General features: G+C 39.1%; 2 protein-coding genes across 2 annotated transcripts; one reads left to right on the top strand and one right to left on the bottom strand.

Annotated features, from left to right (window-relative positions):
- The first annotated feature begins 5,410 nt into the window (after positions 1 to 5,410).
- Positions 5,411 to 9,530, top strand: LOC125201149 (protein RMD5 homolog). The gene is made up of 3 exons (XM_048099111.1): positions 5,411 to 5,551; positions 5,680 to 5,784; positions 8,019 to 9,530. The coding sequence occupies exon 3, from the start codon at positions 8,073 to 8,075 to the stop codon at positions 9,231 to 9,233; it is 1,161 nt and encodes a 386-aa protein (XP_047955068.1). The 5' UTR covers positions 5,411 to 5,551; positions 5,680 to 5,784; positions 8,019 to 8,072; the 3' UTR covers positions 9,234 to 9,530.
- A 1,458-nt stretch (positions 9,531 to 10,988) lies between these two features.
- Positions 10,989 to 13,756, bottom strand: LOC125200679 (probable E3 ubiquitin-protein ligase EDA40). Its single transcript, XM_048098407.1, has 2 exons — positions 13,163 to 13,756; positions 10,989 to 13,056 (listed from the first exon to the last, which is right to left on the bottom strand). Exons 1-2 carry the CDS (start codon positions 13,481 to 13,483, stop codon positions 11,395 to 11,397), a joined length of 1,983 nt encoding a protein of 660 aa, XP_047954364.1. The 5' UTR covers positions 13,484 to 13,756; the 3' UTR covers positions 10,989 to 11,394.
- Between the last annotated feature and the right edge of the window lie 1,054 nt (positions 13,757 to 14,810).

Raw genomic sequence — 14,810 nt, 5'->3', positions numbered from 1 at the left:
GGCTTGGAAAATATTTTAGTGGGAAAGAACCGACAACAAAAAAAAATCTCCGATTGTATATATATAGATCTTTATCTTTCATAAGAATTGGAAAAGGAGATAGAAAAATCACAATATTAGATAGAAAAAGATAGAAACAGTGGTGCTCGATAAAGAAACGAGAACTTGGAGTCGGAAGGCAGAAAAATAGTCTGAAGGATCAAGGTTGAACAGGAAGAGAAGTTAGGGGTTCGGTTAGAATACTCAGGTGTGTATAAATCACACTTTTAATTTTACATGCGTTATATGATTAATTGTTATGTGTTAAATTGAAGTGAATAATTGGATTATACGATGTAATACTGATATGATATGTGTTTAATTGTGATGATGGGGATGTATGCTTGGTGCAATAAATATATTAATAGTATATTAAATTGAAATTATTGAGTGGAATATGATATGGATATGTGATTAGTGCAATAGATATATTTTGCATATGGTATTGGAATTAATTGAATCATTTGATTAAAGGGGATCTGTGATAGTCATGTCTTGGATCTGAAATCATAGTGGACATATTGGGACCTTCGGGTCAATCATATTGGGACCTTCGGGTCAAATCATATTGGGACCTACGGGTCAATTCATAGTGGGACCTACGGGTCAAATCATAGTGAGACCTTCGGGTCAAATCATAGTGGCATATTGGAAATCTCGGGCAGATACCAGGCTTGAACTGTCACAGAATAATAAAATGAACAGAGTGGCATATGCATATGTATATGAAATTATTTTTAATATTTGTTGATTATTGTTTTATATATTGGTTAAAGAATATGTTTGATTGATGGGCAGTGGAATTAAAGGTAAGGTTTATATACACTGAGTTGTAGCTCATATAAACCACTAATATTTTTCAAGAATAAGATATCAGTGAAGTTTTTCATTGACATGGGTCGTAGGAATTGCACATGTTATCGGGGTCGGCGGCTGATGCGTTTTAGGAACCTTCTCCTCCTCATCATCATATGTTTTGCATGTAGATAAATGTATAGTATATAGAGTGGTGAGAGGGTCCCACTACTGTTCAGAATATTTTGAATATGTACTTAATAAATGTGGATTATTTCTTTTAAAATTTTGAATTTATCTATAGTAAGTGCATACGTCAGAGAGGGTTGGCGTGTGACACGTCCCACATGTCTGCCGCGCCTCCGTAGGCCAACTGCCTGATAGCCGCAGTGCACTTTTGTTTAGCTGTGTGGTTGGGTCTGCCCGCCGCATCGTACCTGAACTGGAAACACAGGTATCGACGCTCTAAAGCGTCAACGATACGCATAAACAGCTCCTTGCGCATCCTAAAACGCCGCCTGAAATGGTTGGCCCCAAACCGCGGCTCTGGAGCGAAGAGTCGTCATATAGCCGCTGATGTGCAGCTTGGTGATCCCGATCAATCACTGCTCGGCAGTGGACAATGGGTCGAAGTCGAGGTACCGCCGGCTGCAAAGCCCTTTGTATCAGCCGGTCTATCTCACCGGACGTATAGGCCTCCAATGCTTCGTCCATTTGCCGTTCGTACTCCTCAGCATTCCCACCACTACTACAACCCGCGTTACTCATTTTGCATTGTTGCTCTTGTACAGAAATTAAGAGAGAGAGAAAACTCGTTAACATAAGTGGTGCGAATGAAAATGACGTGAAAATCGCGTATATATAGTGTTTCGAAATTTTAATTAAAAAAAATGTGTTGGCCGATAGCTCGCCGATCGCCAGCCTACAATGGCGGCGAGCGCATTGGTCAGCGCTCGCCGATTGCAATGGTTCGGCGAGCAGACCGGCCAGCGCCGGGAATCGGCTAGCCGGTCGCTCGCCGACCATTGTGGATGCTCTAAATGTCTCATATTTGACCGGCTCGGATTTTAAGAAATTGTTTAACTTTATAAAGAAAAGTGAATAAAAAAAGTTAGTGGAATGTGAGTCCTACTTTTATATGAAGTATTAGTTTTATAATAAAATGTGAGTAGAATGAATCAGTGGAACAAGGGGTCCATTTACCAAATATAGTAAAAGTAAAATGAAATATTTATTTGTGGACAGATGAAAAAGGAAAAATGAGACATTTAATGATGGACGGAGGGACTATTAGATGTCAAATAAAATTAGTACGTGAAGCAAATAATTTAAGAGTATGTTAAATTTAAATAATAAATATATACATAATTATCATTTTATACTACCAAATTTAACCATGTAGTGTGTTAGAGTATACTACTGTAATTAATTAATAATAAATCAATGACTTCTTTTTTAAAAAATTATAGTGTTAAAAAATATTCAAAATGTTGAATATTTTAGGAAGTGTTGTTAGGTGGAATAAAGTAGAGAAGAAAAAGGTAGTTGAATATTTTAATGAGGAGAGATGAGAGATGAGGTTATTTCTAAAATTGGAAAGTGACCATCTTGATTGAGACAAACAAAAAAGGAAAGGTGACCATCTTAAATGGGACGGAGGGAGCACTCCAAATTTTGTTGTTGGAATTTTTTTTGTTTATTTGTTTTTTAAAAGTGGTTTGATCAATAATTAGTGTGAATCTTGCCAAAATTTTAAAAACACAAGTCTTAAAACAAATATAAGTCTTGAACATAGCAATCAAAGGAGCATATTCAATAAACAGTTCCAATTTGACGAGGATTTTCACCAAATATATATACTCCACTAAAAGTTACAAGATGTCTTCATGTTGGATCAATCGTGGATGCAATTATATCTATTCTAAATTTTCCACGTATTATCAAAACTAACTAGCTGATAATAAGATATTCTTTCATTCTATATAATAAATGCTTTAGTACGAGGGAATCATACACCACTTCAAAATTATGACCTATGGTAACCATAAGAGCTACTCCAGTTGCATTAGTCAAATAATACTATGCATTTTCTAAAATAAGTCTGATACCTGCAGCCAATTCCAAAGTATGAGACATTGGACTCTTTCTTCAATCCGAAGCAAAAGAAAAGTTTCAAATAAGGTATTATACTCATTATTCAACCTATGCTACTCCCTCCTTCTCGCTTGACTTGGACTGTATTAATTTTTTTAGGGTTTCCCATTCGACTTGTTTCCCTTTTTTGGCTACCACTTCACGACGTTAAATAAGTGGGCCACACACCTTTATACTGCAATCATGAACTCCTAAATAAATGTGCCAAAAAGAAATGAGCTAAGTCGGGTGGGCAGATGGAGTACTTTTAACCTCAATATAACAATTGTCATTTTTTTTTTGCTTAAGCTAGTCATGCAGCTTTCTGCTAAATTCTTTGGAATTATTTGATAGAACTTAGAAGCATGCAAGACTCCTAGACATCTAGAGCATTTAATAAACCATTTGAACTTCGAGTTTATGAGATATCTATGCAAATTTCACCTGTTGTACAAGTGGCTATATGTATTTGGGACGTAGGAGGTTTTTGCATAAACTTGTGCCCACTTCTTTTCTAGTGAGGCAGGCTATTTTTCAATTTTGTGATCATACAGTACTGTTTCCTCTCCTTTAGGATTAATATATTTTCTCATGTACAAAATGAGTTCTCCTTCAAAACTCATGTAGCTTTAGGCGTGGCTTTGCTACTAATACTAGACAACATAATTCTTATTAAGCGTTGTGTTTGCTTTCTTTTCTTGATCATTTTATTAACTAAATTCGTGTTTATATTTGCAGGGGAGGAAAACACAAACGCAGTCATTTCCAACTATTATTTGTGATCCATGTGGCAACTACAATGCGGCCTTCCAAATGTCACCTAATGGTGCATTATGTGGCAATTGCATTATGTTATTAAATATATCTTTGGCATATCCATGTCATGTTTCAGCTGACATGAATTTTGCTTTTAGCTTCATGATGAGGCCGTCGTCGCACTAACCTGCATGGATAAATGCGAGCTTGGAGGAAATGTTTGACAAACATATGTGCTCGGAACTTTCGAGCACCTCTAAGGTGCTCGGAAATGAAGATATTATTTCAGATCTACGTACATCTCACCTTCCCTCATTTTACTTCTTTCATTTTCTCTCCAGCTCGATTTCTTCAATCTTTTCCAACATTTTTTCAATCCTACCCTATTATTTCGTTGAATAAGAAATAGTCTCTTTGCTCATAGCCACCTCGCCTCGCTATCTTTTCGTTATTTAAAGGTATAATTTTTACTCCATTTGTTAGTTATTCAATCTAAATTTTTTGTTAAGTTATTGAAAATATTATTATAGTATTTGTTTTAATTTAGTTACTTTAGCATATGCATCTGTGCGCTCGACAGACAACGATCTTAGCAAGATGGACGAGCTCTTCGAGCAACGACTTCAAGAAGAGCGTGAGCACATATATGCCCAAATAGAAGCCCAGATGTAAGACAAAGTTAGAAAAATAGAAGAAACGTTGGATAAGAAAAGGGATCTGACTGCTCATGGAACAAATGAAGGAACAAATGAAGCAATAGATGAAGATCCTATTTAGTGAAAAATTTGGTAAACTAGATTTTGACTTAAACATTTTGAACTCAAGATGACTTTGTGAAACCCTAGTTTTTGATATCATTTTAATTTGAGTATAATTTCAGTGAATAACAATTTAAAATGAAATTGAAATAATAATAAAAAAATATAATGAATAATCACAGAATACCGAGCACTTATGTGCTCGGAATATAACATGCCCGATTAGAACCTTTCCAAACACCAAATTGTGCTAGCATTGTTGAAAAACCTATTAGTGCTCGCATTATTACGCAGGTTATAGGAAGGAGCAAACAGGTGAAGTACGGGCACAAATTGGTGCTTGGAACTTCGCATAAAGAAGTTGACCACTTTTCCGAGCACTATTAGTGTTCTGCTCGAAAAAGTGTTCGATAATAATTTCGATAGAGTAAATGGCGAGCGTCCAGCCCATTGGGGTTTGGAAAAAGTGCTCGGAAAATGCTATTTTCCTAGCACTTTGGGGTTTTTCCTAGCATTTTGGTGCTACGTAAACGTAAGTTTTCTGGTTGTGCTCTATTGCTTTAATTTGTTCCAACTGCGGTGGTGATTTCTTTCACTTCTATCAGCTTTTCACTTTCTTTATGTCGTCTACTTGCATTGATTTGTTCCGACTACGATGCTACAATATATAATACTACTATAGTCTATACATTGAGATTCTTGAATAGAAAAAAGGGAAATCCGGGCAAGATGTACAATAATCATACGATTCTACTATACAATATTTTAGGACTATTTTATGGCTACCTTATAAAAAAAAATTAAAATAGAAGCCGCAGGCCCAATATTAATAATAGGCCCGATATCGAGATAGGCCCATGTTCACCAAGATCAAGGCCATAATATTTTAATAATAAAATAATAATAAATGAAATTAAACAAAAAGAAGAAGAAAATAAGAATCTGGCATCTTCTATCTCATCATCGGTTTCTTTCTCTGATCAACATTTTTTTCCCAGAAGTGCCCTCAATCAACCAATCATCATTGCATACCATTTCTTCTCTCTAAACTCTTCCCCTCCTCTCATCTGGTCAGTTTACTTTTCTCCCTCTCTTTCAATCTCTATACTCATGTTTGTGTCAATTGCCCTAGGATTTTCAATCTTCCCCAATTTAACTTTACCCATCGTTTCTCTTCGATCCGAATAATTATCTGCAGGTATTGGAACCTCTTCTTCCTCTCATATTGGCGTCGCTGTTGCTCGGAAGTTTCTCCCAATTTTATTGGCCATTGAGCGAAATCGGTGAACTTCGTGGGGTATAGGTATAGATTCCTTGCATTTCTCTTCAATAGTTGCAGCTCAATCGCAAGTTATGATTTATGAGCACTAAATGAGAAATATTATCTTCGCGAACATTGAGACGGAACTCAATTTTTTTTCCTGCTTGCGTGAATGTGCAATTGTGTAATTGCTTCTTGCGTGGTTTTTTTTGGCTTCTGAGACCATTAACTTTTTTATGAATGTTGAGTGCTCTAGGCTCAGAACATTGCGAAGGGTGTTGTGGCATTCTCAATTTTTTTTTTTTTTACTAATTTTTGGTTTTGAAGGATCTGATTTAAATTAGGCTAGTTTAGGATTCATGAACTGTTTATTGTGTTATAGTTTGGGCATGTTCTATATAAAGCGATTCTATGTTCATAAAGTAATATTCACTTGCATGATTGATTATTTGATTTTCTACAACGGGTCCTCCTCCTTCCACTAACTTTCTTCATGACAAAAATTACAAATGTTGTTTATCTTGTTCTTCTGAATATGCAACTAAACATTGAATTATGGTAAAATATATTGATTTTTTCTTTTTTGATGTTCCATAAAGTCCATAGGTGGTGTGAATTTGAACTAAACTAATGAAAATTAAGGTTGATTATAGATGTTTGGTTGAAAACAATGACACTGTGGATCATTTTTTATATCTCATCCTTGAGTATTCTGGTAAGCACTATAATATCCTTATGTCTAGTTAACAACTATTTTGGATGATCTGGGTTGGAATCAATGACACATGTAGTAAGTTTGGATCGCATTGTAGTATAATCTTTATGCTTCACTATGTAAGGGCAATGCTATATACCCATATGTAGCACCACAAAAAACACTTAATCATTGCCAAGAATCCAAGTACATCAAATGTTTCTTGAAGACTTACTTATCTCTGCCTACAACTTTTCTTCTTCATCAAACCATTCAAGATCAAACATCTTGAGTTCTCCTACAGAGTTGATTACAGCTACCTCTGCCCCATTCTAAGTCAAACATTTCTTTGGTCGGCACAATATTTTATCAGAAATTAAGATTTTTATGTGCAACATTGTGTGCTCTACAAACTATTAAGTCTGTACAATTATAATGATTGTACTTTCTGATCCGGCATATCATATTGAGCAGTGATTCAGTAGACTATGCAAAAATGAGTAAGGTATTCTTGAAGATGTTACCGTAAGTTAGTATGTTAATTGGTTATCCAAAATAGTTTTTGCACCACTAATATAGAAGGCACAGATACAGATTATTAATTGTTACTACTATATGAAAAGAAAAGAGTAGTAAATCATGAACATGGGACATTTATTAAAGGATCCTTTGCCCAGAAGAGTCTCATAAACCCCATGTGACCAGAAAGTTCCATTTTCATGATGGGGCTGACGTAAGCATGACATGCCATTACTTATTTAATCAATCATAAGTGTAATATTATATTCTAAAGTCCTGTATTTGGTATTTTTAGTGATTGTTCTGTGAATATTTCTGATTATGTTTTTAACACATTTTTTACGAGGTATACCTAATACCATGTTGCGCAACACCAGATTTTAGATTTTAAGATAAAATCTTTCGAAGCTAAACTAAATGGGCTGAAAATTTTGAAGTGTTATGTTATCTGACATCCTGTTTTTTTTTTCACCAAAAGGGGAAAAGAGTTGTGTCCTAGTGTCCTTTGACATCTTGTTTCTTATTAGAACAAAGAGTCATGTTCTCTTAATTATGACTTACTGCATTTGGTTTGCACTCTAGGCTAATTGAAAGCAGTTTGCTGATCCTTCGCCGAAACATTGTACTGAGCTGACCTTCATCTGAAGCTTGGTTTAGGATTAAGTAAGCACAGGTTGGAGGCTATTAAGTCAAAACAGTACTGTCCCGTTATTAGAAGTTAGTTGGAATGATACTAATAGAGTTCAAGGCATGCTGCATTTTAGGAAGTCCTGGGTTACACTAAGCATTTTGTTCTTTTATCTCCTGACATTTTCCTCCCTATGTGTTGGGTAGCATGCTTCTGGCATTTGTGGGAATGAAATGATATCACCTGGGCATAGGCTTTAAGTGGTCTCATCAAATCAAAACTCATTGTGTCTATACTAACATTGACTGGTGAACCCATTCGTTTCTTTGTTTAGTTCTCTATGATGCTAGATGTGGTATCTTAATGTTATTGTCATTGTACGTATATTCAAGAGTCGACTTATGGCTATCTGAACTTAATTTGGTTTTATTTTAGGTGGCACTCATTTTATCCTTATATCTCAATCTGTTTAAACCCAAGCTTTTGGTAATGGAGTTAAATTCCATCAAGGATGCTTTTGACCGTGTTACAAAGAAGCAAAAGCTCTCATCCTCAAAATCTCAAGAAGTAATTGAACAGATTGGGCAAGAAATAGAACAGGCTTTTTTGAGACTACAATCTGAACAAGATTCTGCATCTCCATCTGCTCATAAATTGATCCTCAATGAACTGAAAACTAAGCTGAAAGAAATTGCTCCTCTCAGCCATCTGGAAGGCACACAAAAGGAATTAAATGTCGCGTTAAGCAAGTACCCAAAGCTTCTCGAGAAATCTTTCAATCCTGATATCTCAAAGGCTTATCGCAATATTGATTTTGATATACACACTGTTAACCAAATTATTGCCAGCCATTTCTATCGAGAGGGCCAATTTGATATTGGCGACTGCTTCATCAATGAGTCGCAGGAACTAGAGGCTGCAGCAAGTAAATCCCCTTTCCTAGAAATGTTCCAGATCTTGGAAGCCATGAAATGTAGGAACCTGGAGCCCGCTCTGGGTTGGGCAGCGAGGAATCATGATCAACTGAATCAAAATGGGTCTGACATAGAATTGAAACTGCATCGTCTTCAGTTTGTAGAGATCTTGCAGAACAGGGGCAGGGATGAAGCTCTAAAGTATGCTAGAGCCTTTTTGGCTCCATTTGCTACCAAACATATGGCTGTTTTCCAGAAACTTATGGCTTGCCTTTTATGGGCTGGAAGGCTTGATTCCTCACCGTATGCAGAATTACTATCTTCCATACATTGGGACAAACTATCTGTGGAACTCGCACAACAGTTCTGCAATCTAATGGGGCAATCTTACGAGAGTCCGTTGAGTGTGACAATTGCTGCTGGAGTTCAGGGGTTGCCTACTCTTCTGAAGCTGATGAACGTGATGACTGGGAAGAAGCAGGAATGGCAGACAATGAAACAACTACCGGTGCCAGTGGATTTGGACAGGGAGTTTCAGTTCCATTCCGTATTCGTGTGCCCAGTGAGCCGCGACCAAGTAAGCGAAGAGAATCCCCCCATGCTGTTAACATGTGGGCATGTTTTATGCAAGCAATCCATCACCAAGTTGTCCAAAAACAACAGCACTAGGCGCTTCAAGTGCCCCTATTGCCCTGCTGAAGTCGAAGCAGGTCAGTGTGCGCAATTACATTTCTGATGCTGCTTAAAGCTTGTAAAGTGGTTCGTCCTACTGCCATCACAAACGTAAGGGAAATGCCCCTTCATTGAATATAAAGCGTGTATGTAGGCTAAACTGTATCACTTAAACTAGATCTTGTTATCATATTATTGTTGTTTTACTTCTTTTGTGTCGGACTCGGGTGGTGTTATTGTTGGATGGACTGTAAATAGATTCTACTTGCAAATCAAACAAGAAGTGCTGCGCACATAAACTGGGAGGTATGTGCCATATAAAATCCCATATGAATCATAATGTTTCAACATTGTATGTTTAGTGGATGGTGAAATCACCATATGATGCTCTACCTTTATTTGCGAAAGAATTGTTGGAAATTATGGTGTCAACATCTTGTGTGAGATTTTCACTATGAAGCTTCTCGTTCCTATCTTGGTTCCAACTCATAAAGCACTTGGTGATTGTGTTGTTTATTCCTTCTCTGTTCATATTAATATCAAGTTGATGGATTCTTTTTGTTTATGGCTAACCTCTCATTTTTGTTGCTATCCCACTAAGTAACACAACCACCTGCATTTCCTCTCAGATTTGAGCATTTCCCCCTTTCAATTTAGTCTTGTAAAGTAGTAACATGAATTATTTGTTTAACATAGGGCTTGTGTTTTGAGCAAATACAATCTGATCATCTGTAACAACGAATCATAATGTTACTATTATAGCAGTATAAATTATCTATGGAGGAAGGAACAAAGAAATGTGCCCTTAAATGGTGGCATGTCGGTCTTGGGCCAAATATAGTAAAAAGTAACCATTGAATTTTACATGAGAGTGGCACACCAAATTTCATCTCAAAAACTTTATAGATGCGCAATTTCAGGATTCTAAAAGTGAAGAATAATCCATATCTTTAGTGTGTCAAAGCCCCTTTTGGTGCCACCCCCCCTCTCTCTAAAGATATTTAAGATTTTATTGCTCTTAACACTCTACCTTTTTGGGATCTCTCCCACTCAGGGTGTTTTGCTCAATGGAGAAGAAAAGTTGCTCAAAACCTCATTTTATTTACAAACGTGTGAATAAAGCTATGCTGGGGTGGATCTAATTTTCATATTTCTCATTTTTCTTGGGATTTCCAAAAGTGTGAGTGATCCCATTTAGAGTTTTCATGAAAACATATCATGATTCCCAATCAATATTTAAATGGTGTACTAATTTCAAAGCAAAGGCACTAATTGGAGGTCTCAATTATTTATGTAACGTGGCCTCTTGATCATTATCTATATCAATATGGCACCAACCAAATTGAAAATGACACAAAGCAGGTTTTGGAGTAGGAAAATATGTGTGGAATTGGCTAAGAATGTGGCTGACAAAATTGGATTTAAATGGCAAAAAATTGATACAGGTTGTTAATCTTGCTCTGTGCACATCATATGGCCCAACTCGATTAACCCAACGATTTCTCAATTATTATATCAAATTCTGGTATCTTGTGATCTCACTTTCCATCTTGAAAGCTTCCCCAAATCAAGACATGCCCTTTTCAACAGTTTTTTCAATGTTTTGCAAGAAAACCTTTTAAATTTATTTGGCAAATGGTTTTAATCAATCACCTCTTCAGGCGAAATTTTATAAAGAAAATTCACGCAAATCTCTGTCATGTCTTATGTTGCAAAGCTATATATCAAAAGGTATAGAGCACTATAGCTATATCCATACACAGCCAAAAAACCAAACCCCACTCCGTTGAACAACATTCGGCTAAAACCCCACTCCCACTTAATACAAACAAAGCTTTATTTCAACACATTATATACCAACAATATTAATTTTTTACATGAAAGGACACCTCCACAATAACTTTTCAGTTGATTGCTATAAGACATCCATTCATATCAAATCATAACATCGTTCCCTACAACTATTTTATAATTTGAAATAAGGATAAAAGAAATAATAGAACAATGCAATATATATCATGACCCCCCAAAAAATTTAAATTTGAGAAACCCCACAACGATACCCCTCCATCAATTATACTACGCGGGGCCTCTCATTTCCATGGGCCTCACAAACCACCTCTGGCCTTTTTTCACAAAATATATTTGTACATTTTTCTTATAGTAACTTTTTGTAATTTATTTTACTACTAACATAATAATAATAATAATAAAAAACACAAATATTAAAATCTCGCATTCTCAAACCCATGTAGGTCGCTGACTCTATTCAAAGACTTTCTCATAATAGCGACTTTAGCGAGGCGCTCGGCTGCCCGCCACGCCGAGGTCGGCGTGAGCGGCTCGGCCTTGCTGTCATCGGGCCGGGCCGCTCGCGGTTGCGCCTGGTCCTGCCGCTTGCAATTCAGCACCGCGAGCTCGGCCTCAAGCCCGCGCACGAACTCCTCCCCGGACCCCGAGCCGGACTGGAGGACGAGGGCGCGGGCCGAGGCGAGCATGCTGAGCGCCCCGGCCACGTCGTTGCGGTCGGAGAGCCTGCGGCTCTCGGCCACGGCGCGCGTGGTGACGAAGAGGCAGCGGAGGCGCTGGATGTCGCGGGTGGAGGAGCCGACGGCGCGTGGGCGGGGGATGACGAGGCACCGCTCCTTGTCGTATATGGTCTGTTGAGTTGACGGGTCTTTGTAACAGCAACGGATCGACATTAGCCTCCGGGCCCCACCGGTGGCTGGTGGGACCCGCATTTCCACGAGCAGCTCTCTCTCTTCCTCCGAGTGGAGCTCCCCGACCCGGCACCAGCTCGAACCGGATCCGACCAGGGCCGGTTTGCCCGCGTAGGTGTAGACCGCGGAGATCTCGCCCGGGGCCGAGCCGGCCGCGAACGAGACCTGGACCCGGAGGTCCTGCGCCACCTGGCTCAGCAGGCCGGTGACGCAGTTCGCGGCGTGATCGCCGCCGGGGGGCGCGTGGACGCACGCGCACAGGTTGACGGAGTGGACGGGGATCTCGGAGTGGGAGAAGCGCGTGGACGACACGAGCGGGCCGCTGCGGTGGCCGTCGGAGAGGAGGAGGATGCTGGCGGCGGGATTCTTCTCGCGGCGGTCCTCGATGACCTTGGCGGCCTTCTTCAGCGAGTCGGTGGCGCTGGTGGCGGCGCCGTCGAGTGCGACGACGGCGTCGATGATGCGGCGGGCGGATCTCTTGCCGGCGGTGGTCATGCGGCGGAGGGGGAGAAGCCGCTTGGATGTGGTGGAGAATGCGACGATGGAGAGGCGGTCGGCGGCGGAGAGGGAGGAAACAACCATCCGCATCATCCTCCGCATTAGATGGAGCTTATCGGAGGTTACGTTTCTGCTCACATTCAGCACGGTCACCAAATCGATCGGCGCTCTGCGCGGAGGCGGCGTTGGAGCTTTCACCTTCAAAACGACGGCGTATGTCTCGCTAGTTTTTCCTACTGACACCACAACCGCCTCCGATAACAGACCGATTTCCACATTCCTCGACTTGATCTTATCCGGAACGACATTGTTGGTGACGAAGAAGCCGGGGAAATCGTCGTTTTCCTCTTCCGTCTCATCCGATTCGAGAATCGGAATGAATCGCGCGCCGGAAGTCGGAGAAGAGAGCGGCTCGTCGTCGTTGTAGACCTTAAACACAGAAGAGGATTTATTATCGCCGCCGCGCAGCTCCGTGGATGGATCGGTTTCCGCGAGATGCATTTCCTTCCATGTAGCGCTGCAGATGGGGCAGGCGAGGGCGGATCTCACCCCTTGCTTCTTCATGTGAGCCGCGATGCACGGGAAATGGAAAGCGTCGCCGCACTCCGCCGTGAAAATGGCGGTGCCTTGCCCCGTCTTCACGCTCTGCAAGCATATTCCGCACCTACTCTGCTCGTACAGTAGCGTTTCAACTCATCCATTATTGCCAAATCATACCAAAAAAAAAAAATCTCAAATCAAACGCAATAACGAAATTCCACTGTAGCCTACGCACCTTGGTGATACGCAGTCCGGATTTAATCAGCGAAAACGTCGACGGCGACCTCGGCGAGGAAGGCGCGGAGCTGGTGAAGAATCGCGGACTCTTCCTAGTCCGGCATTGAAGCCTAGGGCTGTCGGAAGGCGTCACACAGGGAGCAGCTGTTTTGCAGCGGAGAGAGGGGCTGGAGAGCGGGTGAGAGTGAAATCGCGGCGTAGATGGCTCGGAGAAGAATCTGCCGAATCTGGAGGCGAGCCTGGGGGTAGAGGCGTCTCCAGCGCGGTCCTGATCCTTGGGGATAGAAGTGCAGAAGGCTCGTCGCCAGCTCAAAACCATTTTCACAAACAGAGTCTGAGAGAAGGAAGGGGTTTACGGTTAGTGATGATGAACGGGCTAAAAGGGATGCATGATCCAAAGGGGGAATTGAATTGAGCAAAGGAGACAAAAGATGAATTGGAACAAAAAGACACCTTGTTCAGAGGTGGGATTGTGTAAAAAATGAAAAGAGAATTAAAGGAGAAAAGGATGAGTGAAGAAAGCTCCAAAAATCCATCATCGTCTTCTTCTTCTTCTACTGCTTGGGTAAAGGGCCAATATAAAAAAGTGAGGGGTCGGCTTTCTGTAATTCAAAAGTGACCGGCAGCTGCCGGTTGCGTATTTTGTCAACGGACTCCTTGCAATCAGCGTACCCTTCTATACGTCTTTAAATTATTTTAATTATTAAATCAAGTGATTACCCTTAAACTTATTTTTAACTATTCGATGGAGTTGCTTAAATTAATTCTACCCTGATTAAAGTTAATATGTGGGTTACGGGTAGGTCGATGGTTGGTTCTCTAGGCTTTATGCATTCTGATGAATATTGAGACTAACAAATGAAGTACTGATACCTACTACTATAAGTTAAATAAAAACAATTATGGATGAATTTTTGAATTAGTATCGAGTATTTTTTATTTTTTTTAAGTTCAATTTTTTCTATTTTTTGTAACGTAAGGTATTCAGTATATGCACTTTTTAAAAGTATATGAAAATGATGTTTCCTGTCATAAAAGATTTGTGATATCATATCTGAGGAATTTTAAAATAATATTTTCAATTAATTATATAATTTTTGTATTCATTTATTTCTAAATTTATAAACATGTTGACGTTTAATGTCATTAAGATTCAACACTTGTATTCTACAGTATATTTTTGTTTATAATGTACTAAATTGTACTAGTAATGTTTTAGTAGCATAATTTTTAATTATATTATATAGTATTTGAGTACATATTTTCGGTAGAATAATTGGATCCATTCAACCAATTAAACGACGGACCGATAGAATAATCATGTATTGATGTATGCCATCTTTAATGCATATGTTCATGTACGTATAATGCTTACAATCTTAACAATAAGACATGTTATTCAATAATTTGATCGGTGGGTCCAACTATTTAATGAACTAAATAGTTACTCAGTTCGTTTTTTATGGATTCTCAAGATATTATTGATAAGACTTAAAAATATTATACTATACTTGTCAAAATAAATTAATTTTGATTTTGAATTACATGTATTTTGATGTGAAATTGGTTGTCAAGTATATTATCAAAGATAAAATAAATAAATAGTTGAAGTATTACATGAAAAGAGTTCTCATTTCATTAAATAA

This window comes from Salvia hispanica, chromosome 1 (assembly GCF_023119035.1).
Source record: "Salvia hispanica cultivar TCC Black 2014 chromosome 1, UniMelb_Shisp_WGS_1.0, whole genome shotgun sequence".
NCBI lineage: Eukaryota > Viridiplantae > Streptophyta > Magnoliopsida > Lamiales > Lamiaceae > Salvia > Salvia hispanica.
The sequence above is the reverse complement of the archived record's forward strand: the minus strand, read 5'-3'. Positions and strand labels throughout refer to the sequence as shown.

Excerpts from the sequence above, each read along its gene's own strand:
- LOC125201149 (XM_048099111.1), top strand. The coding sequence starts at position 8,073 with ATGGAGTTAAATTCCATCAAGGATGCTTTTGACCGTGTTACAAAGAAG.
- LOC125200679 (XM_048098407.1), bottom strand. The coding sequence starts at position 13,483 with ATGGTTTTGAGCTGGCGACGAGCCTTCTGCACTTCTATCCCCAAGGAT. Across the intron at positions 13,057-13,162 it reads CCGGACTGCGTATCACCAAG|AGTAGGTGCGGAATATGCTT; the intron begins GTGCGTAGGCTA and ends CTGTACGAGCAG.